Genomic DNA, 25,660 nt, shown 5'->3' with positions numbered 1-25,660 from the left:
TCCAGAAACATTGGTGACTATCGCTTAGCCAAACAGCTCCTAGAAATTTGATTAGGCAGACTGAAACTTTATTGAAAACAGGTGGTACTAGTGTTGGCATTAGACTTGGCTTTTGCATCACTCAAAGAAAAGGTTGTCTAAATACCCCTAGCAGTTCTTCGTCTGTGTTCTGCGCCACTTCGCTGGCTAAGCTTCTGTGTAACTTTTATTAGTAACTTTTATTAGCCTGTCAGTGTAAGCCCTTACTGCAGTAAAACTTAAACCAGTTAGTGCAACCGATGATGTACCCAGAGATGGTCAGCAAATTTACTGCTTTGAAATAATTTTTCTTTACACAGAGTTGTTCATGTGAATAGCGCTGCCATAAAGTCCGTGTGCAGCAGGATTCTGTGTCATTACATGCTACAGATGGTGGCACATTTAATTGGTCGGTCGAGCTGACCAGCGAGTTTGTACATCGTCTCAGTACAAGTATCACAATAAAGCGCTTTACACTGAAGCATTCCTAAAACGCAGAGTGCCTTCGACTTCGATGACGTGGAGAGGCTGGCGCAACTATGGGTTTGGCCGACGCCGAAAAGCAGCAGGTGTTCTGTCCGAGGACGAGCTTCTCTCCGTCCGCGAGTTCTTCCGGCAGTTCCTGGTTCAGGGTTTCCGGTAGCGGAAACGTCAGCATAGCCAGCAGGCAGGACATCGTGCCCATAATCACGAGTGGTACGGACCGCCCAAAATACGTCTGGTGAGAAAGTACGCAAGTAAGCAACGTTTAAATGGGTGCGAGATAAAGCATTTATAAGCAATAACTGCATACATTCAGAAATACAGAAGGATGACAGGAAGTAACGGTAGCGACGCACCTGTGTGATGAGAATACGGAAGCGAGCTTAGGTCCTATGAAACCGTATTGCAAGTGCGCTCCAGACAGCTACTACAGCATTATAAACCGCTATCGAAGTTCAAAAAGGATGAGCTAATCCTTGCTCAACATTATAACAGTAATCATACTTCGTTGCTTTGGAAAAAGTATTGTTCCAACAAACCGATCGCTTTATTTCGCCAATCTGCGCGCCTTTAGGGCAGCAGCGCTCCGATACAAACCTAAAAGAAAGCCAAGATCGATCTTCTACATTTTGAACGAGTTGAGATGAACTGTGAAACACTTTAAGAGGCAGCACATTCATGACAATGGGCAGCGTTATTGTTAGCACATCCATTCTTTCTGCTCACGTTTCTTTTCAAACGAAATGGTCTTAAAAGCGCGCGGATACTTTTCAACTCCGCCAGAACTGGCTGAAACATGGCGGCAGTGTTTATCGCTGTGACAAACTTAATTTGACGCCTAGCATCATCTTGCATTCGAAGGTGAAAGAACTCCTAATTCTACGCAAAACCAGGCATTGCTCGCAGAAAAACACTTGGAGTACGCTTAAACATCGCCTTTAAGAATGGAACGCGATAGCGTTATTGGACGCCGGTGACGCCGACACCGTATTTTATGCGACATGGGGCCCGATCAAAATGCAGAAAGGCTCGGTTTTCAACATTCCCCTCAATATTATAGAACCAAAGTACAGGTAAACACAACCAGAATTGGAGGACGCTTAAGCTTCGCCTTTAAGAGTGGAACGCGATAGCATTCAAAGATACCTGGCTGCTTATCAGGCCTTTTTTTGTAGTATATTCAAATTACAATCCAACGCTATCACGTGTTTAGGTTGTGGTTAAGTCATACTTTACGATTTTCCTGACGAATTTTACTTAGAGAAATTCCATTTTTGTTCACATAACGCCTTGTGCCACGCGAAGGGCCCGTCCAGTCAGGGTGGTACGGGATGATGGGGTTCGGCACGATTATTTCCGCCAGGCGCCGATGCTTACGCCGACGCCAACACCAACGCCGACACCGACGCCGACTCCGGATTTTCTGCGACACGGGGCCCTTAACGCTATCGCATTAAAACGCAACAGAGGCTTGCATATACGTACCACAAAGCGTCGCTTACATCCAGGTTAATGAAAAAATGCACCAAGAAATATTTGTAAAAAAAGAACGCTTACCCTTGCACTCGGCCGCGAAACAGCGAAGCTGGGTGATCGTAGTTCAGCATTTTCCAGAAGTGCGCTAACTTTTAATCTCATTACTTACGATGATTATAATTTCTTTTCGCGCGTCTTGGACTTACTGCCGTCACTGCGCGTTGCTACAGTGCCTAGAATATTCTAGGCACTGTAGCGTTGCATAGCGCAGTCCCGCGCACACTGGAGTGGAAGGCAACGATCGGGCGGATCGTCTGGCTCGAGGTATAGCAGGCCGAGCCGCGATACATACCGCTCGAACGGTCGCCTCTCCGACACCCGGCAGCACACCGAGAGACATAGTTGAGGCACAAAGACTAGGAAGACGAACCAAAGCTCCACCTCACCCCAAGCTCAACAGGCGACAGGCGAGGGACTGGCGCCGAATACAGACAAACACCTACCCACATTTGCATAGACTGCACAAAATATTTCCTAACAAACACAGCGACAGATGTCCATGGTGCGACTCCACCCCGACAGTAGAACACATCACTTACCAATGCACGAAGCGTCCGGCAGACGCCGTCTCGCCGCTACTTAACGATACACTTAGCAATTGGTCGTGGGAGGCGCGACTTTCCGAACTGGTCTTGGGAAGCCAACTGACGACCCTCGACCAGGCCCGGCGCGCCGCAATAGCCAGTGGGGCCCTGGAAGAGGGGCTCGACCAACAGTGACCAAGCACGATCTTAATTTAAATAAAGTTGTTTCTCTCTCTCTAGCGCAGCTTGCAAAACGGACACCGCGTTGCAATGCCGACAACGCGTTCCAGCAGACCTGCTCCGGGAATGCGTCTCTCTCTATTTCTCGCTCTCATAGCGCGCAAAACCTCTTCTTCACCTCACAGAGCACGAGCGTGCGAACGCGCCAGCTGTGGACGAAGACGACGACGCTCGAACGCAATCATGTGGTTCGTATAAATGCATGCTCTGCAAGCGTGGCTGTATATCCTAGTGGTTACGACGCTCGGCTGGGACCGTGGGTACCCGCATTCGAATGCCGACTCGGCTAGAAAGTTTATGTTTTATTGCGATAGCAATTATATGGACACTCCAAAGCAGATTTCTGCCGTCGGCGTCGCCGTCGCCGTCGCCGTGAGGTTCCGTATGACGTCAATGGAGATGAAATCATCGCCGCGCGCCGCGATAAGTGGTTCTTGAGGGAAAGGGAAAGGTTAGCGCTATCTTCTGCAGCCCTTGAGGGAGCACGGCTCAGCGCCAACGGGGAGGGGTAAGTGGGAGCGAAAGAAGGGATAGAGTGGAGTCGCCATGGCTGGGCGAAGCAAAACCGGCAGGCATAGGCGGCACGTATCAGGCCGAGATGGAAGGCCTTGGTGTGCTGCAGAGTCTGCAGGGGTGTTGTGCCAGGCCGGTCAGGCCCGGGGTGGGGTGGGAGGCCGTGAGGCCTTCCCGCTTGTAGAAATGTCCTTAGAGGCGTGCGGAGAGCCCTGACGAGTCAAGGAACTCCACGACGCCTCCGAACGCTGTATGTGCGAGTGAAAGGGCGCGAGGGACGCGCGCTTTCACGGGGAGTGAACGCACGGCGGAGAACAAACGCGCGTTCTGTGCCGTGCTCCCTTAAGGGCTGCAGAAGTAGGCGTCTCTTTCCTCCTTTACAATCACCATATATGTAGAGCAAACGCGCCTTCTTCTGACGCACGAAAGGCAGTGGGGGGGGGGGGGGGGCGGAGGGAAGGGAGGGGACGTTTAGCTGCGGCACCAAGTGCCTATTTATATCAGAGGCTCCGGCAACATTCACCAACGCCGCACGCATTTTGTGCGAACGCGGGCAAAACGCCGACGGCGTCGACAACAGTTCTGCGTGTTGCCGGTGCTGCTGCATGTCCAAGTTTATACAGCTGATAAAGCTACTATCATTACTCCGTATAGCTCTCTACAAATTTGCTATCGCAATTGATGCTTCGCCTTTCAGGTCAAACTGCGACAAACTGCGCCGTCCGTCCGCAACAGCTCGAGCACAGGTGCGCCCTCTCCCCCACTCCTCCTCTCCCGCATCACACTTGCAGCCCATGTGCAGCGCGCGAAGCGTCGTAGTTGAGTCGCGCTCCGGCGCTGCAAGCACCGTAGCAACAGCAGGTGCTGGCGTGATAGCGCGCCCTCTCTCCACGCCCTCTCCCTCTAACGCGCGCGCTAGGAATATAAAGCGGGTTGGCGCGGGCTCCACTCGTCAACTCCTGCGCTCTCTTCTCTTGCGTTGTCGGCGGTCGCAGTTGATAAGCGATGGAAGCAAGACCTTCAACTAGTACCTCGATGCAATCCAACATCAGCGCCGAAGCACCAGTTCAAGACATCGTACCATCGTCTTCGTCGACGGCGGCAGAAGATAAGGCGGCGCGCTGTCGACGCCGAACGCAAGCGTCGTAAGCGTGCTGCCGACGCCGAACTTCGTGAACGAGAAACCGCGGCCAGGCGTCAACGTCGACAAGCGGATCCCGAGCAGCGTGCACGAGAAGCCGCGAACAGGCGTCAGCGTCTGGCCGCGGACCCTTCGAGTCGAGAACGACACGCGGCTGCGACACGTCAGCGTCGGGCCGCGGACCCCGGCGTACGGGAACGAGAGGCGGCGGCGAGCAAGCGTCGTCGTCTGGAGGCCGCCGCCGCCGCCGCGGAGCCCGTCGCCCCGGAGGGCGCTGGCGCGGAAGCCGTCGGGCAACGTCAACGGGACTTCGGGGGTGCCGACGCGCGCTTCAAACGCGAGTTCCTGGACCGGAGCTTCGGGCACAGCTCCGATGTGTGCGACCGCCTGTGGTTCGACAACAACTTAACCACGGTCGGGAACATGCGTAACGCGGCGCATCGCACGAACGCCTTGCGGGTTCTTTGGAGCGCGTTCGTCGTCAACGCTGCCAACAACAAGCCCGAAAACACCGGCGATAACGACGGCGTCAACGATAATGACGGGTTCAGCGGCTTCGTCGTCAACGGCGGCGGCGACAACGGCACCGGCAACAACAACGGCAACAACGGCGGCGGATGCCTGGACGACACCGTCGCGTTGGCGCGCGTCATCCCCGCCGTCAGCAACATCGACGACGCGGACGCCGCTTCGCTGGAACGGTTCCGGGCGTTCGCGGTGTGCGCCTCGTGCAAGGACTCGCTGGTCCGCGGCGTCGTCCCTTCGATGTGCGTCGCCTACGGCTAATATAATAATAAGAATCGCAGTGATGCCAATAAAATAATAACAACTTTACGTTACCTGCTTACGATTCTCTCTTCTCTCTCAACCCAGACAACCACCACCACACCATCACCACCACCACCACACCAACAACACCAACACCACGGGACCCCACTATGCTCTGCATTTACACGTGTCCCTCGCGCGGGGGCATGCGACGGAGCTTTTTTTGATACTTTCTTGATACGAACCACAAATTACGGCTGGCTTAAACAGCTTCGCTGTTATTATTACTACTAAATAAGCCTTACTCCTTAACTTAAGGACGCTTATGCCGCAATTATTTGTGCTTTAACATATGCGACAAGTCATTTGGAGCTTTAGCATTAGTCGTAAGTCGGTGTTCTTTGTACCGATTGGTGCAGTTGATCTTATACGACACGATCTCTTACAGAGCTCCATTTCGTGAAATGAAGCACGTCAAGACCTCTTGTGAAAAGATTTTCAAATATGCTTGTATGGTCACTACACGTGTCCACAATAATCAGCGCTAGCCTTGGCTGCCACTTTTCTGGCAATTATAGAAGGCACACTACCGTTTTTGAAAGGTACGCATTGAAGGGCTCCTCACCAGTCCCTGCCGGAAATTTTGGTTATGCAATACAAATTGTAAAGCACCGTACAGGGATCCTCTTACCAAAATGAACAATAACAGGGTTTAGCAGTGGGCGAGTTAGAAGCAAATGAAATGTTACAAGGCTATGGTGCAAGGGGGCGAGCTACCCTGACTACAGCAGAGACTCTCTTCCCTTGTATCGACCAGCGTCCCAATTCAGGAGTCCTGCATGTCTTGCCTTCTCGCTTGTCAAAGCCGAGGGCCCACGTGACGTTTACATCGCGACAATAATTTCCTATTTTTTAAAATTCTATCGCTATATCTTCCTTTCTTGCAGCATGCTAGATATCCAGTCGAAGCTTTGCAGGCTCAGCGTTTTACTGGAATTCCTAATTGTTAGCGCTGCTGCTGGCTATTTTTGCTATACACGTGGTATCGCTGCGACGTGGAATCGCCATGCGTCTGACGTCATATCCGCTGCCGGGGGATAGTGATTCATCCGATAAAGGCCCGTAGGCTTTTGTTTCAGTTTTTATCTTCATGACGTACGTCAGTGTAATACTTTGCCCACACGATAGCTACTACGCAATCTACGCACCGCGGTTGAATAATTGAAATGCCCAAATCTAGTGATCGACCATTTAGCGTCAGAAGTGCAAAGTGCCCGCACTTACCAGCTGCGTGACCTGCGAGCTGAGGAACCTTCCGACCGAGCCGAATGCCTGCCTGATGGCCATGGCATGTGACCTGACCCCGGTCGGATACAACTCAGCTGCGTGCAGATAGGCCACGTCGTACGCCATGGTCAGCGCTAGTCTGGCCACCATGAACACCGCAGTGGCGCAAAGGTCGGCGTCTGCGACACGGCAAGTTGGCTGTGAATGTTTCCACACTGAGCAGCGTGAACTTTCATGAAGCTGAAAGGTATTCGGGTACATCTGCGATGTAAGGCCGGTGTTTTCCACAATCGGGCATTGTAAAAGTTCTAACGAATTCCTTCTGCATAATCTTCGACAGGCCACGCTTAAGTGATCAATCACCGCAGTGTTTTTCGACTTATTGTCATTGTAATACCCTTTATGATGATGCAACAAAAAATTCAGTGGTAATTTAGGGGTAAGTGCGAGAATAATGCGATAACATTACGTATCATCTGCTTGAACTACCAGATCCATGATTTAATGCCCGTTCATGACATTGCACAGTGTCGTTCATTAGAGCAGACCACCACCAGTAGCACTATATATATATATATATATATATATATATATATATATATATATATTGGGAAACAGCTCGATCCAACAGTCCACGCTACTAGCAGGCTCCAGTCTGCGCCGGCCGCTTCCAGGGCGCCCAGCCGCAGGTCGCTCTTCTATCGTCTTCCTCGTCCACAGTTGGCTCTGATGCCGCTAATCATGTCGGCGTTCCCACACTGCCCCTACCTCTGCGAAGGCGTTGACGGCACTGGCGCACGGTGACTGGCAGCGATGGCATGACACCCCTACCACGGGCGAACCTTGTAGACTGCTAATGCACCGAAGGAGGATCGGCGGAGCCGGCAACGTCCGACTCACCAAGGTCTTCCAGGAACCCGCAGGCCATAAACCTGGCTGGCTTCCAGGACTGACTCCTCGCGAAGATTGAGCGGACGAGGTGGTGCAGCCTCGAAGTTCAGGTCTTGCAGGAACCTAAAGGACCTAAACGGTCCCCGGATGCGCACCTGGTCTGGTTTTCCTCTCCGACCTCGTTCTGACGAGTGCACGCAGCAGGTCGCCGGATGGAGCGACCGCCTGTTCAATGCCTTGCCACCACAGAGACTGCACCGCACCGCAGCACGCAGGTGACAAGAGGGGAAGATCGCAGGTGATACCGATTGGTGCCGCCGCCGCTATCATTGGCAACTGGCCTCGAGCTCCTGAAATCTCACCGGAACACTGGACACCGCTCAACACGTCCTCTCGAGCCATCTGTGTAGAAACCTGAAGCGCCAAGGGACGGAGCCGCTCTTGAGGTGGTGCCAGTCAACGTTACTAGGTGCCAGCGCCGTCGCGCTCATGATGTCACCTGCGCCGGCAGTGCCCTTCTTGAACGGTGGCGCCGGGAGCTGCAGCAGCGCGTAGGAGACCACGCCGCGACCATGACGGTGATGGTGGAGGATACACACACACACACACACACACACACACACACACACACACACACACACACACACACACACACACACACACACACACACACACACACACACACACACACACACACACACACACACACACACACACACACACACACACACACACACACACACACACACACACACACACACACACACACACCACACACACACACACACACACACACACACACACACACACACACACACACACACACACACACACACACACACACACACACACACACACACACACACACACACACACACACACACACACACACACACACACACACACACACACACACACACACACACACACACACACACACACACACACACACACACACACACACACACACACACACACACACACACACACACACACAACACAACACACACACACACACACACACACAGGCTATGTACACACACGTATACATATATATATATATATATATATATATATATATATATATATATATATATATATACGTTTATATATATCCCTTGAAAAAGGTCGGTCCACCGACCGAAACTGTTGGCAAAATAATCAACCTAAGATAACCGCGAAGTTGTGCTTCTGATTTTCCTAAATACGCTTGGCCCATTGAAAAAACCAGTTACTACTACTATATATATATTGAAATGAGGTTTATTGATGCAGGTGTAGATGTAGGTCCTTCGGATATACTGGCACAGAACGGGCGGCTAAACAGTTAATTACGTCGGGCAGCGCTCTTAGCGGTAACTTCGGCGTCGTCTTTTGCGGAGCGATCACGATGCTGCTACTGTTGGTGGTGTGCATCATCTGCAGAGCATGTTGCACGTCTTCTTCATCACAATCACCCCCGGGATAAAAAGCAGCCATCCTGGCGGCTCAAACAGTAGTGATGACGAGCGGCTCACGGTACGGCTTAAGGCGATTGACGTGAACAATGTCACGTCCACGACAACGGAGGTCAGAGGGGGGTGTCAGTCGTTCGATTAGGTAATTCACCGCAGACGTGCGCTGGACAATGCGATAAGGTCCATCGAAGCGGGGAAGAAGTTTTGAAGAGAGGCCAGGAGCATGCGCAGGTACTGACAGCCAGACGAGGTCGCCGGGAGAGAAGACTGGTTGCTCACAGTGAGCGTCATGGAGCCTTTTCTGGCGCTGTTGCTCAGTGGTGGTGAAGTGGCGCGCTAACTTGCGACACTCCTCGGCATGACGTGCTGCAGTCGAAACGGGCACACTCAGAAGCATCGGGCTGGTAGGGTAGCAGGGTGTCCATGGTGTGGGATGGGTGACGGCCGTAAAGCAAAAAGTAGGGAGAAAAGCCAGTGGTAGTCTGGGTTGCAGTGTTGTAGGCGAACGTAACAAATGGTAGGATAAGGTCCCAATCTGTGTGGTCAGATGCGACGTACATGGCCAGCATGTCACCCAGGGTCCGGTTGAAACGTTCCGTGAGTCCATTCGTCTGGGGGTGGTAGGCGGTGGTTGTCCTATGAATAACGTGGCACTGAGCCAGAAGAGCTTCGACAACCTCAGACAAAAAGACGCGCCATCTGTCGCTGAGAAGTTCACGAGGTGGGCTGTGACGGAGGATGAAACAGCGGAGCAGGAAGGAGGCGATGTCGCGCGCAGTGGCGGAAGGTAGTGCCACAGTTTCAGCATATCGCGTAAGATGGTCGACGGCGACGATGATCCAGCGGTTACCGGCGGGTGTCATAGGAAGCGGACCATAGAGATCAATGCCCACTCTATCAAATGGTCGGGCGGGACAGGGAAGGGGCTGCAAAGCTCCAGCTGAACGGCAAGGCGAAGATTTCCGACGTTGGCAGTCCGTACATGAACGAACGAATTTGCGGACGTATGTAAACATTCCTCGCTAGTAGTAGCGCTGACGAAGTCGTTCATATGTTTTGAAGACACCAGCGTGGGCGCACTGCGGGTCAACGTGAAAGGATGCGCAGATAGTGGAGCGCAGGCTGCGCGGTATGACGAGTAGCCATTTACGGCCGTCAGATGCGTAGTTGCGTCGGTGCAGAAGGTCGTCGCGAATGGTGAAGTGAACAGCTTGGCGGCGGAGTGCGCGAGAGGCTGGCAGCGTGGGCGTGTCAGAAAGTAGGTCGCGGAGGGCCGCTATCCAGGGGTCGTGGCGCTGCTCTGAAGCAATTCTGTCGATGGTGAGAGGCAGGACGATGGGTGTTAGTGTTGACAGGCAACTAAGGTCGGTAGGCAGAGGAGACCGTGACAGAGCTTCAGCATCCGAGTGCTTGCGGCCAGAGCGGTAGACGACGTTGATGTCGAACTCTTGAAGTCGAAGAGCCCATCGGGCAAGGCGGCCAGATGGGTCTTTCAAATTTGATAGCCAACAAAGGGCGTGATGATCTGTGACGACGTCAAACGGGCGGTCGTACAAGTAAGGGCGGAACTTGCTAAGGGCCCATACGATGGCTAAGCATTCTTTTTCAGTCACAGTATAGTTGGTCTCCGCTTTGGTGGCTGGCATAAGCAACAACGTATTCAGGGTGCTCGGGTTTTCGTTGTGCTAGCTCGGCGCCGAGACCAATTCCGCTGGCGTCTGTGTGTACCTCCGTCGAAGCTTCAGGATCGAAGTGACGCAGAATAGGAGGTGAAGCGAGAAGACGTCGTAAAGTAGTGAACGCCTCGTCGCAGGCTGGAGACCATGATGACAGGTCGCCGGAGCAACCCGGAAGCTGTGTCAGAGGGCGTATTATAGACGCGAAGTTGCGAATGAAACGTCGAAAGTATGAACATAAGCCGACGAAACTGCGAAGTTCTTTGAGATTTGTCGGCCTAGGAAAGTCAGTAACGGCACGCAATTTCGCGGGATCAGGTTGGACGCCGTGCTTAGACACGACGTGGCCAAGAATGGTTAACTTTTGAGCGGCAAAGTGGCATTTTTTGAGATTAAGTTGGAGCCTAGCGTTGGTAAGACACGTCAGAACGCACTTGAGGCGGTGAAGATGTGTCGTAAAATCCGGAGCGAAGACGACAATATCGTCGAGGTAACACAGACACGTTTGCCATTTCAATCCATGCAAAACAGTGCCCATCATTCGCTCGAACGTTGCGGGGGCATTGCAGAGGCCGAAGGGCATCACGTTGAACTCATAAAGTCCATCAGGGGTAACAAATGCATTTTTGGGCTTGTCAGTGGTGGCCATGGGAACCTGCCAATACCCTGAGCGCAAGTCGAGTGAGGAGAAGAATTCAGACCCCTGTAAATAGTCAAGGGCATCATCTATTCTCGGTAGAGGGTACACGTCCTTGCGGGTGATCTTATTTAGGCGGCGAAAGTCAACACAGAAGCGGATAGTGTCGTCCTTCTTCTTAACGAGAACGACCGGCGAGGCCCACGGACTGTCAGAGGGCTGCACGATGTTGCGTCGAAGCATGTCGTCGACATGCTCACTAATCACACGGCGCTTCGTAGGAGACACACGGTATGGTCATTGCCGCAGTGGTGAATGGGAGCCCGTGTCGATGTGGTGCGTGACAGTTGACGTGCGTCCAAGGGAAGGCTGAATAGCGTCGAAAGAAGAACGAAAATGGTACAGTACGGCGATAAACTCCGAACGCTGCTCTGGTGTAAGGCCGTCAGCGATGGATGGGCTAAAGATGTCGCTGCAGGACTTGTCGGAAGCAGAAAGAGTGCAGATGTCAGGTCGTCGCGAGAAGTAGCATCGGGCACGTCGACGATGTACAGGGACTGAATGGCTTGGACATAGCCGAGACACTGGCCACGGAGCAATGTGAGCGGAGCGGACAAAAGGTTGCATACGAAAATATGGCTGAAACCAGCCGAAAAATCGAGGGTCGCGAAGGGAAGCAGTACAGTATTTTTTGCGATAAATGTCTCAGAAGGGGTGAACAAAACAGTGGCGTCAGAGATGCTTCCACAAGACACAGGTAAAACAACAGCGGCGTGCGGAGGAATGTCGGTCTCCTCAGCGACGACTAATTTAGGGGGATGTTCGGGAGAATCGTCGGAATGGAGGTGGCACAAAGGAGAAAGTTCGACTTCGGCCCGCTCGCAGTCGATAATGGCTTCGTGTCGCGAGAGAAAATCCCATCCATGAATGACGTCGTGAGAGCAGGATGGCAGCACAATGAACTCAATAATGTACATCATGTCCTCAATTACAAGTCGGGCCGTACAAGCTGCTAACGGCTGAACATGCTGCGCTGTTGCGGTACGGAGGGCTACACCAGCAACTGGCGTCGTAACTTTCCGGATGGAGCGACAGAGTCTTTCATTTATTACACAAACGGCGGCACCAGTGTCCACAAGGGCAAGAGTTGATACTCCCTCAACAGAAACAGCAAGTACATTCGACGGACAATTGTGAGGACTTGGACGCTGTGACGGCGACGCAGTTCTTGCCTCATGAACTGCGGCGTTTAGTTTTCCTCTTCTGAAGGCATGGGACGACGACGCATTGGGGAGAGAGAGAGCGCCGACGTGGTGACGGAGATCGTCGGTCGAAGGACGCTTGAAGATCAGGAGCTCTTGGAGGTGATCCTGGAGTATAGCGGAGCGGTGGCTGGTCGGCATAGCGAGTCGTTGGTTCATAGCCATATGAGACGGCCAACGGCATGCGGCGGCGACAGTAGCGAGCGATATGTCCGGGGCGGCCACAGGCAAAGCAAATTGGTTTGTCGTCAGGAGTACGCCAAGGGTTTGCGGCCATGGGGCCAGCGCCAGGGGCGCGGGGTGGAGTCGGCGCGTGCAGTGGTTGACGCGGTGTGAAAGCAGGGTGCGTTCGAGGCCGTGCGACGACGTCGGCGTACGTGAGAGGAGCAGCTACCGGATGCGACTGAGGGCACACTGGTACAGCGTCGGCAATTTCTGCTTCCAACGCCTGCCGAATAGCGGGTGACAGGTAAGGAGCAGGACGGGGCTGGGGCTGTTGCTGAGCAAACTGCACCAGTGAGAGCTGCCGAGCTACTTCCTCGCGTATGAACGCCTTGAGCTGTGGCAGCAGTGTTGACTGGTCCGAGTGGACGGCCAGGCCTGCGAGGCTGTCGTCGTTCTTAACCAGGCGACGAGTCAAGGCCCGCTGTTTCCGGAGTTCATCGTAGCTCTGACACAGTTTGATGAGTTCCGCTACGCTGGTCGGGTTTTTTGCAAGAAGCATCTGAAAGACGTCATCGTCAATGCCTTTCAAGATGTGCTTGATTCTGTCAGACTCAGGCATCGAGGCATTGACGCGCTTCGAGATGTCGAGAACGTCCTCAATGTAGCTTGTGAACGACTCGCCCGGCTGCTGGGCGCGCTGGCGCAAACGCTGTTCAGCGCGCAACTGGCACACGGCAGGGCGTCCGAACACATCTATGAGGGCGGCCTTGAATGCAGACCACGTGGTAAAATCTTTCTCGTGGTTTTTAAACCACAGATGAGCCATATTTGAAAGGTAGAAGAGGGCATTGTTCAGTTTAGCGGTGTCATCCCATCGATTGTGGACGCTTACCCTATCATAAGTCGATAGCCAGTCTTCCACATCACTGTCATCGGTGCCGCTGAAGACCACCGGATCCCTCAGGTAAGGCACCCCGGAGCAGATGACGGGTGGAGGGGGCGTGGGCGGAGAGGCCGTGGACGGCGGGGCCGTGGACGGCGGGGCCGTGGACGGCGGGGCCGTGGACGGCGGGGCCGTGGATGGCGGGGCCGTGGATGGCAGGGCCGTGGATGGCGGGGCCGTGGACGGTGGGGGCGTGGTTGCGTCTTCGGGCATAGCGGGACGAAGCGTACGGGTGCGGAGTTCCAGGATGGAAGCTTGGCAGGTCGTACCCAGCACCTTCCACCAATTGAAATGAGGTTTATTGATGCAGGTGTAGATGTAGGTCCTTCAGATATACTGGCACAGAACGGGCGGCTAAACAGTTAATTCCGTCGGGCAGCGCTCTTAGCGGTAACTTCGGCGTCGTCTTTTGCGGAGCGATCACGATGCTGCTACTGTTGGTGGTGTGCATCATCTGCAGAACATGTTGCACGTCTTCTTCATCACAATATGTTTAGTGTATATACACATATACATATATATGTCCCAACTATCATGCACCAAGATTTAAAAATCTGCAAATGCCACGTAACTGGACGGAAATAAGGCAAAGTTGTTTTCCGTCGCTTATAGGATAGGATAGGAATAAACTTTATTTGTCCAACGGTTATGGCTGTTGGTCGCTCATAGATATACTCGGACTACTTTTGCATTCCGCTTTTAGTTTTAATTAATTATTCGACTTCTCAAACATTTAATTAGATTAAAAGTGTCAATGAGACAATTGTAGAGCAACATATAAAACTCCCGATACAGCTTTCTGTTGCTCAATACGCGCTACATAAAAGTGTATTTCCGAGCGTGAAACAAGCCTGCGAATACACGCAAAATAGCCACGTGACTGGCCGCTCGAGGCATCTTGCGCGTATTCGCGGGTGTTTTCACGCAAAATTGCATCAAACACCAAGCGATTACACGCAAGGTGCCTCGAGCGGCAAGTCACGTGGCTATTTGGCATTTATTCGCGGGCTTCTATATATATATATATATATATATATATATATATATATATATATATATATGTGTGTGTGTGTGTGTGTGTGTGTGTGCGTGTGTGTGTGTGTGTATAACACGCTCTTCGAAGCTCTCTCACCCCCTCTCTACCTCTACCGCATGATCGGCTTCCCATACTTCCCAGACATACACTGTCTTTCCACTTTGCCACTCTTAACCTTAACGAATTAAATCACTAGGTTGTTGAATATACTAGTTACTGTGACGTGTACAAGCTTAATGCACTCATACGCGTCCACATTTTATTGCGATATTAATTATATGGACACCCCAGGCGCATTCTTTCCGTCGTCGTCGTCCCCGCCGTCACCGTGATGTTTCGTATAAAGTCCAAACGCGATAACATCGTCGCCGCGCGCCGTACGCTGTATGTTCGAGTGAAAGCTTGCGAGGGTCATCCGACGATCGCGGCTCATTCTCGCGCGCGCGAGTGAAGGGAGGAAGGCGGGGCGGAAACGCGCCGTCTTCCGTCGCGCACGAGAAACGGGGATGAGGGTGGGCGTTCTACCCTAGCGGCTGCTACTTACAGAGCGGCTGCCGCATCTTGAAAGCGATTTGCGATGTGGACAAAGTGCGCCGAGTGCCGGTAGCTTCATATGCGCTTTCGACGTTCAATTCGCGTTGAGGCGAGACAGCACGAAGACCAATTCGCTCGCTGCTGCGACCACGCTTCCTCACTGCAGCGTTTTGACAGCGAGTTTCCGCGGTCATCGAGCGAGATGTGTTCGTGTTTACCTGTGCGCACGTGACACCGTGCTTGTTAATTTAGTTAGCGAATGTTTTCAAGTTTATACGGCCGGTAAGACTACTATCCTTACTTCGTATAGCTGTCTACTAATTTGCTATCGCAATCGAAGCTTCGCTTTTTGGGCGAAACTGCGACTTTTTGTTCAGGACCCTAAATGCTGTTTATTTTTCAATAAAAAGTGATTGACTGATTGATTGATTTTTATTATTTGGCTGAAGACTTGACCGAAATCATCTTATAAAGACTGGGGACAACTGGCTGACGACGACACGCAATTGAAAGCAATGCGCCAAGTAATGTCTGTCGTAATGGTAACCACTAAAGGTGAAAAGATGGCGCTAAAAGAATTGCGGTGGGTACCTGAAGGTATTGCCACTGCGCAGAAGTAAGCCAACGCGGCGCCAATACAGGCGTTCATTATCGTCGGCCGGCGGCCCCAGCGATCAGCCAAAGGAAGGGCTATCACTGTTGATACGACATCCACCAGATTCACGGCGGTAGTCATCACGAACGGATCTTGGCTTGCGTTGGCTGCATATAGCTGACCAGCCGTGAACACGAGGCAAGCCAAGGTCCTGCAAGGATTGAGGGACAGAAAACCCCTTTATTTACGGAAGGGGAACAAAAACTGGCTGTTTTGTAAGTAGCCGTGCAATCCCTTTTCTTGCGTACAGATGCAACTACGCCTGCTTAATACCTTCATATAGGGCATAATTCTCATGCCTCTGTAGAAAGGTATTTAGTTCACGCGGCCATTTTTAACTGCACGGAAATTGTAGTACGAATATATGAAAGCAGAAAAATGAGAAGCCGGGATTAGCAGGAAGCCCAATGATATTCACGTGAAATCATACATATGATCATTCCGTCCAATAAGATTTAAAATACAAGTAGATATATGCACCTTCGTGGCCGCAGTTGGGAATGTATTGTGAGATAAGTGTGCATGTATACTTAAAAGTCACTGTATTCTGAATTTCCCTAAACGACGCAGATGCTGTTGTTGAAGCGCTGGTACCGATAGTGGTGATAAGGTTGCCAACTCTCGTGTGGGCGAATTTGGCACGAAGGGTGGTTGGAGAACAGGAAGTAGGTGGCTGGCGACGGCCGACCATGTCATTGTCAGGAACCCCAAGTCTGTACGTCTAAGGAATTTGCACAGTTCTTTTTTAAATTCTTAACGGATCGCGATTTAAAACAAGGTGCAGTATCTGATGACCGGGATATCAATGGAGATACAGGCATTGTGAACAGTTAGGGTCTACAAGAGAAATAGAAGCACGACAAAACCTAATTCGCGTTTATGCTCATGACAATGCAACAACACTCAAAAAATAAGAATTTGCAAACGAGCTGTCAGACGTTATAAAAAGAAAACTTGGTTTACTGTGATTGCCAGTCAGCACGGAAAAGCAAAAGTCGGGACATTTGGCCGTCTCTACTTTGTCAAGTCGGAACTCAGGACTATTACTCAAAAGTCGTGACTGTTGCGCTTGATTTGGGACAGTTGGCAACCCTAGCTGGTGAATATAAGTGACATATGTAATCATAAAGGGTTTATCGTCACCAACACTTTTTCCTCTTTCTTTTTTTTTGCTCCCATTTTCCTTCCCCAATGCTGAATGTCAAGTCAGAACTTTGATTCAGGCCTACCTCTGAGCTTTTCTATCATAATGTTCTATATGTCCCTCACGTTTTCGCAGCAGCTGTGTCTATACGCACAGTTGGCGTAGCTCTCAATGCGTCGCAGATGTCATTACTCACCAGCAGGCCAGGGTGAGGATGAAGTTCTTGCGAAGGTTGCTGGTCTTGAGCATATCCATCGCCGAATGCTTGCTTTTGTCCGTTTGCTGCGAATCTGCGAACTACAAATAAACAAAGAAGGCAATTCGGATGATCATTTGAAAGTATCTCTCTCTCTCTGTCTGGTGTGCGTAAGAGATAAAAACGTACGCAGAGTTTTCAATGTTTTTCTTGTCAGTGTTAGACCAGTATTGAGGAGGTGATGATGATGATTATTGTGGTTTATTGGCGCAAGGGCCAGATGTGGCCAAAGAGCGCCAAGACGATGGTAATGACTTGTTAGTGGTATATGAATAGTCAATTACATGAACATTAGATGTGGGATGGCTGTAAAGGGGCCTAAAAACAGTCGCTGTAAAGAGCGTAAAATCTATACGTAATAAGATTATGGCAATGACTAATGATGTGTACTATAGACATGAATATACATTGCGAAAGAATGATATGGCAAAATGAATGCTACGCTTAAGTAGTATCTCGGTTAAGGTAGACGGCGCGGCTTTCCACTCAGGGCGCGCAAATTAGCGAGATCCTATAGCGGTATGAAGACGTATTCTTTAAGTACTCTTTAAAAACGTACGTTTACAGTTGAAGGGATGAGAACCGAACTAACAACGAAGGCTAGAATCAATGTTTCGACAAAAAGACTCGTCTTCGTCAGGTCCGTGACAAGTCCCCTTTTTGAAACGTTGGCTCAGTCCTGACGCTTGCCTTGTTTTCCTACCGCTGATCACTTCAAACGGCTTTCTTCTTGTGAACCCTTTGACTTGTTTGCATTTGATTTGTATCATAGTTACCCTTATACTCATTATTTTGCAATGCGTTCCACTTTAAGTGACGAAGAACAAGTAGGAAATTTCGATAATAATAATCACATGATGTAACGCTTGGGCTGATTCTGGCCATTTTCAGTATACAATGTAGTAGCAGACTAGTCATTGTTGTAACCTATAATCTGACATTTTCAGGCCTGGAGTAGGGCCTGACATCGGCAAAAAAATATCGCCGAGAGCTAGTGGGGCTACACTAGTCCAGGTGCAACCAAATTAGGAAGGCCCACTAAGATTCAGCAAAGTCACACCCTCATCAGAACAGGAATTGGCCTCCCTGGTGCAGTATTCGGCCACTACCTCCCTCATGACTCCTACAATTTACCCATGGCCCTCAGTCCCCAGCGGCTGCGGAGCACCTGACCAAGGCGGCGGTCAGACCTTCTAAGCGGCAGAGGGTGCTAAGAATCTCTGGGTCCAGACAGGCCGTCAATGGAAACTGAACCTGGAAACGTTCAACACGCGCACCCTATCAAGTGAGGCTAGCTTAGCAGGGCTATTTGAAGAATTATCAGGTATTGCCTGGGATATTATTGGCCTTAGTGAGGTGATAAGAACTGGCGAGGCCTATACAGCATTAATGAGAGGGTAGCAGTCCACTTCTTCCTGGGGTTTTGCGTGCCAAAACCAGTTCTGATTATGAGGCACGCCGTAGTGGAGGGCTCCGCATTAATTTGGACCACCTGGGGTTCTTTAACGTGCACTCGTCGTAATAAAGCTGAATAGGAGGTATAGAATGAAGGTTGTACAAGCCTACGCCCCAACTTCCCGTAACGATGATGAAGAAATGGCACAGTTTCATGAAGATGTTGAATTAGCAATGATGAAGGTGCAAACTCAGTATACTGTAGTCTTGGGCTACTTCAATGCAAAAGTGGGGAAAGAGCAGGTTCGCGAGCAAGCAACTGGCAACTACGGCATCGATTCTAGGAATACTAGAGGAGAGATGTTGGTAGAATTCGCGTAAAGAGAATAGGCTCCGAATAATGAATACCTTCTTCAGGAAGCGCAGCAACCGGAAGTGGACCTGGAAATGCCCTAATGGAAAAACAAGGCATAAAATAGATTTCATACTCTGCCGATCCTAGAAGTGCAGGATGTAGAAGTGTTAGGTAGCGTAAAGTGCAGTGACCATAGGTTAGTTAGATCTAGGATTTCTCTCAATTTGAAGAGAGAAAGAATAAAGTTAGTCATCAAGAAACAGGCCAACCTAGACGCAGTAAGGGTAGAAGCAGCCCAATTCAGGCTGGTGCTCACAAACAAATATGCAGCTTTAGAACAGGAACATAAAGACAACATAGAGGTAATGAATGAAACCGTGACTAGGTTGATCTCAGAAGCAGCAATTGAGTGGGAGGTAAGGTACCAAGACAACCAGTAGGTAAGCTCTCCCAAGTAACAAAGGACCTAATAAAGAAACGGCAAAACATGAAAGTATCAAACTCGAGAGGTCAGATAGAATTTGCTGAACTGTCGAAAGTGACCAACAAGAAGAAATTAGGGATATCCAAAATTATAACGTGGAAAAGATTGAGGAAGCAGTAAAATATGGACGCAGCATGAAATCAGTGCGAAGAAAACTAGGCATAGGACAAGGCAAAATGTATGCACTGAAAGATAAACAGGGTAATATGATCAGCAATTTCGATGACATAGTAAAAGCAGCGGAGGAATTCTATACTGACCTGTATAGTTCCCAGAGCGGACAAGCTACTTTCATACGAAGTAGTGATGAACAGGATACAGAGGCCCCTTCTATAACTAGCGATGAAGTTAGAAGGGCCTTGAAAGACATGACCAGGGGAAAAGCTGCTGGAGAAGATGGAATAACAGTCGATTTAATCACGGATAGAGAAGATATACTTGAAAAGCTTGCGGCCCTTTATACACAATGCCTCACGACTTCAAGTGTACCAGAAAGCTGGAAGAACGCCAGCCTTATACTCATCCATAAGAAGGGAGTCGTTAAAAATTGAAGAATTATAGACTCATTAACTTGCTGTCAGTATTGTATAAAACATTCACTAAGGTAATTTCAAATAGAATCAGGGCAACACTTGATATCAACCAAGAGAACAGGCTGGCTTCAGGAAGGGACATTCTACGATGGATCATATCCATGTCATCAACCAGGTCATAGAGAAATCTGCGGAGTACAATCAACCTTTCTATAGGGCCTTCATAGATTATGAAAAAGCATTTCATTCAGTAGAGATACCAGCAGTCATAGAGGCATTACGCAACCAAGGAGTACAGTATGCATACGTGAATATATTGGCAAATATCTACAAGGATTATACAGCAACCTTGGTCCTCCCCAAGAAAAGTAGAAAGTTACCTATCAAGAAAGGGTTCAGGCAAGGAGACACAATCTATCCAATGCTATTCACTGCATGCTTAGAAGAAGTATTCAAGCTCTTTGACTGGAAAGGCTTAGGAGTGAGAATCAACGGCAAATATCTCAGCAACCTTCGGTTTTCAGATGACATTGTCCTATTCAGCAACAATGGGGACAAACTACAGCAAATGATTGAGGATCTTAACCGAGAAAGTGCAAAAGTGGGGTTGAAGATTAATATGCCGAAGACAAATATAACGTTCAATAGCCTGGCAAGGGAACAAGAATTCAGGATCGCCAGCCAGCCTCTACAGTCTGTAAAGGAGTATGTTTATCTAGGTCAATTGCTGACGGGGTACCCAAATCACGAGAAATGAACTTATAGAAGAATAAAATTGGGATGGAGTGCATGCGGCAGGCATTACCGAATCCTGACTCGGAGATTACCACTGTCTTTGAAAAAAAAAGTGTACAATCATTGCATCCTGCTGGTGCTGGCATATGGGGCAGAAACTTCGAGGTTAAAAAAGAAGCCAGAGAACAAGTTAAGGACCGCACAAAGAGCGATGGAACGAAAAATGTTAGGCCTAACGTTAAGAGACAGGAAGAGAGCGGTGTGCATCAGAGAACAAACGGGGATAGCCGATATTCTAGCTGACATTAAGCGGAAAAAGTGGAGCTGGGCAGGCCACGTAATGCGTAGGATGGATAACCGGTGGACCATTAGAGTTACAGAATGGATACCAATAGAACGGAAGCGCAGTCGAGGACGGCAGAAAACTGGGTGGAGTGATGAAGTTAGGAAATTCGGGGGCGCAAGTTGGAATCAGCTAGCGCAAGACAGGGGTAATTGGAGATCGCAGGGAGAGGCCTTCGTCCTGCAGTGGACATAAATATAGGCTGATGATGATGTTGATGACGATGATGATGATCTTTATAACTGTTATCATATGTGTACTGTACTGTCTTGCTTTGGTTCAGTAGGCGTGAAGAGCTTATTACGAATGTGTCATGTTTCACACTTATTGCGAACGCACCAGTAAACTTTCAACAACAGTTGCACTTTCGAGTTCACATCTGGTAGCGTAAGGTCAAATGGATGAACAGCGCACTGTAAGTTGCTGCGACGCCACAACCGAATGTCCCTAAGTTGCATGCGATAATACCTGCACGAACGTTTCATGCAGGTATTTGCTTGTACAATGGAGGTGCTCACGAATAAACGACACGAGCGCGACAACGAAAACGCAAAAGAAAGAAATTACAAGAATATTACGTCGATTAATGCGAAACGATGGTACCAACAGTTTTCCTCTGGAAACAATGGTGCATCGCATTAGGAACTTCAAGCAAACAACTCTGACGTGTTCCCACCTAGCTCAAGCAACGTCTCCTATTTTACGGCTTCTTATGTTTGCAGGAACTCTTGCCGGCTAAACTTTTGCTAATATACATCATCGTGATATGCTTCGGGACGTTTCGGCCCAACAGATACTTTTATGCCGGAGTTAATAATAATAAAGACAGGTAATTTCTCTTGAGGCGCACATCCCTGAACTTACAATCCATACTCAGGATAGACACAGCTCACGTACCTGACATTTCTGCAGGAATTCCTCGGACAGAACTTTACCATTGACCTTGGCGACCATGAGAATGATTTTCTTGGCTCGATATTGTTTGCCGTGGGACACTAGCCAGCGTATGGACTCAGGTAGGAACCTGCGAGCAGAAGACCATGTGCTGGAACGTCTCATGTGAAATAGGAAACAGGAGTATGAAGAGATGATCATATGTAAGAGCATTTCATTATTGGTCGGACATTCGGGGCCCTACGTAACGGCAGAGGGAGGGCGAAATTAACGCCGCCAGCATTGAGTAGCCTAGAAAACGTCTAACGGCTGTGTCACCTGAAAACTTTTCAGGTATGGAGAACTCGTAAAATCTGTGCAGCCACAACTGAGTATGACTTTCCGTAGTAAATAAAAAAATGCTTGATGAGGGAACCTATGACTTCATCTGATTCATAACATACATTGTCTTTGGACGTGGTAACGTTATCCCCGCACGGGCATTTAAGCTCGAGCTTGGTGGTGAAACCTTTCTCGTCAGAATTTACGCTCTTCAAACTCTGTGTGAGCAAAACCGCAACGGGCTGGAAGTTCTGCATTCGCCAGGAGCAATTCAAAAGCCAGCGTCGGCGGAACCCCCGATGTCGGGTGCCTTCAGTCCCATCATCGTTGTCGCTATCCCACAAGATTATGTTAAAACTGCAAAATAAACATTAACCAGGAATCTACTCTGCCAGAAGATCGGAAACAAGTTATCTACAGTAAGGAACTTCATTCCAGTGTTTATCACCAGGCTCCTGCTACGCAGTCTAATGCGCAAACAGCTGCAAGTAGGTAAGCGGTACCCGGAATAATAGTTCCGCTGCACTTCCTCGCAGGTGGCGTCACTGAGTAAAGATCAGGCTTCGCGCTCCCAAACCTCTGGCAGTCGATTGAGACGCTCCTTCGTTAAATTGTTCATTTGCTTCAGAAGCAAGTCTGGAATAAAACGTGACTTCAGAAATGTGCAAACTTACAGGCAACAAACCATGGCCAACAGGGGTGCAGCAGCCGAGGCAACTGTCAAAGTACGCCAGTGAAAAAGAAGAACGGCCAACCACGGAAACGCCGCGCCAACAATCGGGTAGGACAGCTGAAAGCCGGTCAGCACCATCATACGACGCTCGGGGGCCACGAACTCCACCACTGCGATTATAAAAGCATGAACTAAAAGAAATAAGAACAGATCCAGGCTGTTTTACTGTTGGGCCTTTGAAAGTAATCAATGCATGACTCATCCTCGGTTGGAGTTTCTTTCCAGGTCACTCGTGAATTGGTTTATTCGTGAAAGTGTATTCCTATAGACACACATTTCCATCACCCACATGGTGAGTACCCCGTTCATCCCTGGTTTGTTGACGTCATGTTGCCACTAACCGGTGTCTTTCGGAACCTGCATGGCGACCGTCGCCTCGATAAGTCTATTGTAATCTTGCAAACCTCGGCTGACTCAGTGGCAATGCGTTAGTGAGGCAAGTGTGCCACGAAGGCTTAGAGAGCGGCTACTACATAGCGCGTTCATGCTGACGATCTTAGCAGCACAACCAAACCAGCAGTGTGAAAGTTTATTTAAGGGGCTACGGAGAAAGTAAACCCTGACATACTCGTCCACGCAAGGGAGTGGGCTGACCTCCGGTGTCAAGGCTTGATGTTCATATAGTCTTAACGGGAGGCAACAACTTGCAACAAAGCTTCAAAGCTCGGAATACATTATCATCCAATCTCGTCAACACATCCAAAAGCGTGTATGGTTCACTTCTATCACTGATTGGTTAGCAATAAACTCACTCGAACTTCTTCGCTTTAAATAACCAAGCTGCCACATAAATAGTTTTTTACCCAGACATCCTATTCGATGGTTAATGATCTGCGTTAATTTTATGCTCTAATAACAAACGAACAAATTGAGCGAAATGGCAATAGGGTATGGTTACCGCCACTACTGCGGAAAAAAAGACAAGGACAGCATTCGCGATATTGCGATTGACCCTGAATTCGCAAACAAAGCAAAAGATCAGAATAGCTTTTTCCTTCAAGCCATTCATTTAAAATTGATTAGTGACAGTATAAATGGCATAGTGCTCACCGAGCACGAAAGGCGTGATGCTGAGGGCAAGTATGACGAGGCCTAGGCATACTCGGCTGACGAGGAAATGCGCGAAACCCGTCGTGAAGAAGGTGTACAGGCCGGCTACACCGCACAGCACGTTCACAGCGGCGATCACCAGAATACGGCCAACCCTGCATCATAGAAGTACAGACTGGTTGGAAAGGAAATGTGCTCTTGTCGTGTAAAGCCATTGACAGGAACTGCACATGATAAGTGATGTGTGCTGCAGATAGTCAGTAGTGTGCCCTCAGCAACAATAAAAAAATCTTGGGGTTTTACGTGCCAAAACCACGATCTGATTATGAAGCACACCGTCCGTAGTGGGGGACTCCGGAATAATTTGGACCACCTGCACCTAAATCTAAGTACACGGGTGTTTTCGCATTTCAGCCCCATAGAAATGCGGCCGCCGCAACAATCAATGAAGCAATCAATCTTGAAATTTTGAGATACTTCAAAAAGGCCAGAAACAAGCAATACCTGCCTTTTTGAACCAAGAAGTCACAGCGAACACACTGGGTAACGGGTCCAGATGACACAAACGTAACGGACATCCTGTTTGTTGAAAGCACGCGCATCGGACAGAAAGTCATGTGAACTTCGCATAGAATACGGTGAAAGGGGACGGCTGCGTGTAGCGGTGGCTTAAATGAGGGGTTGTACGTGTTTCTGGCTGTCACGTGAGACTCCTTATTGCTGTTTAGTTGACAAAAGTTCTCTGTCTGTCTGTTTTTTTCTTATTATTATTTATTTTTATTTTGCTCTTAGGTATTTGGCGCTGCTACAGTAAGGAAACGCATATTTGGATATGCGCTGCGCAAAGCGAAAAACAAATATATATATATATATATATATATATATATATATATATATATATATATATATTTTAAATGGAACGAGTGTTGAGTTGCCTAAAAAAATCTAAAATCGAAAGAAAAACGAATTGCCTGAAAACGTAAATCAGGAAGATCATTTCAGCTATTCTTACAATATATGGGCCTTTTTAGGGACTGTCATGACGTCGTTTACTTGGAATCGTGTGTGCTTCAAGACCGCGATCCACATAACTTCTCTTACGCAGAACGGAGTCGCCGACTGGACATTGCAGTTGTAATTAGTTTTTTTTTTTTGGCCCGCCGATCGTCATTACAATTAACGGCCATCATATAGTCGACCTGTAACATATAGTCGATCTGTAACATATAGTCGACGTAACAGAAATTCAATGAATCTGGGCACATATTTATACAACGCAAATGCACCAATATCTGAGCTCACTTGTCTGTCAAATGTCCGCAGATGAGGACACCGACAGTAGAGCACATCCAGAAAGTCGTGTCAGCCACGTACGCTTTCCAGCGGTTCTCGCACACCCAGTCGTTCTGTAGGGAAATAACAGTAGCGTTATGGGGTAAGAGTGAGGACGAAAAGATATCTTGCTTGCTTGCTAGGTTCTTCATCAAAAGGCGCCTTCAACCTTCGTAGTTCTCAACACATATGTAGGCAATTGCCTGCGTACTATATCGTAAAGTTTGTGGATCGAGTGGCCAGTTTAATAAAACAACGGTTTCTCAGACATTATGTTGAGCCACGTAGAGAACAAATGTCTCGCTCACAACTGGCTTAG

At 49.3% G+C, this 25,660-nt stretch overlaps 1 protein-coding gene across 1 annotated transcript; it reads right to left on the bottom strand.

The window, feature by feature from the left end:
* Nucleotides 1-250: 250 nt before the first annotated feature.
* Nucleotides 251-17,259, bottom strand: LOC119440921 (organic cation transporter protein-like). The gene is made up of 4 exons (XM_037705726.2): nt 17,107-17,259; nt 15,703-15,917; nt 6,508-6,689; nt 251-736 (listed from the first exon to the last, which is right to left on the bottom strand). The coding sequence occupies exons 1-4, from the start codon at nt 17,163-17,165 to the stop codon at nt 506-508; spliced, it is 687 nt and encodes a 228-aa protein (XP_037561654.1). The 5' UTR covers nt 17,166-17,259; the 3' UTR covers nt 251-505.
* Between the last annotated feature and the right edge of the window lie 8,401 nt (nt 17,260-25,660).

Source organism: Dermacentor silvarum, chromosome 2, assembly GCF_013339745.2.
Source record: "Dermacentor silvarum isolate Dsil-2018 chromosome 2, BIME_Dsil_1.4, whole genome shotgun sequence".
In the NCBI taxonomy this organism is placed as follows: domain Eukaryota; kingdom Metazoa; phylum Arthropoda; class Arachnida; order Ixodida; family Ixodidae; genus Dermacentor; species Dermacentor silvarum.
Note: the sequence above shows the minus strand (reverse complement) of the source record. Positions and strands in the feature narration are given on the sequence as shown.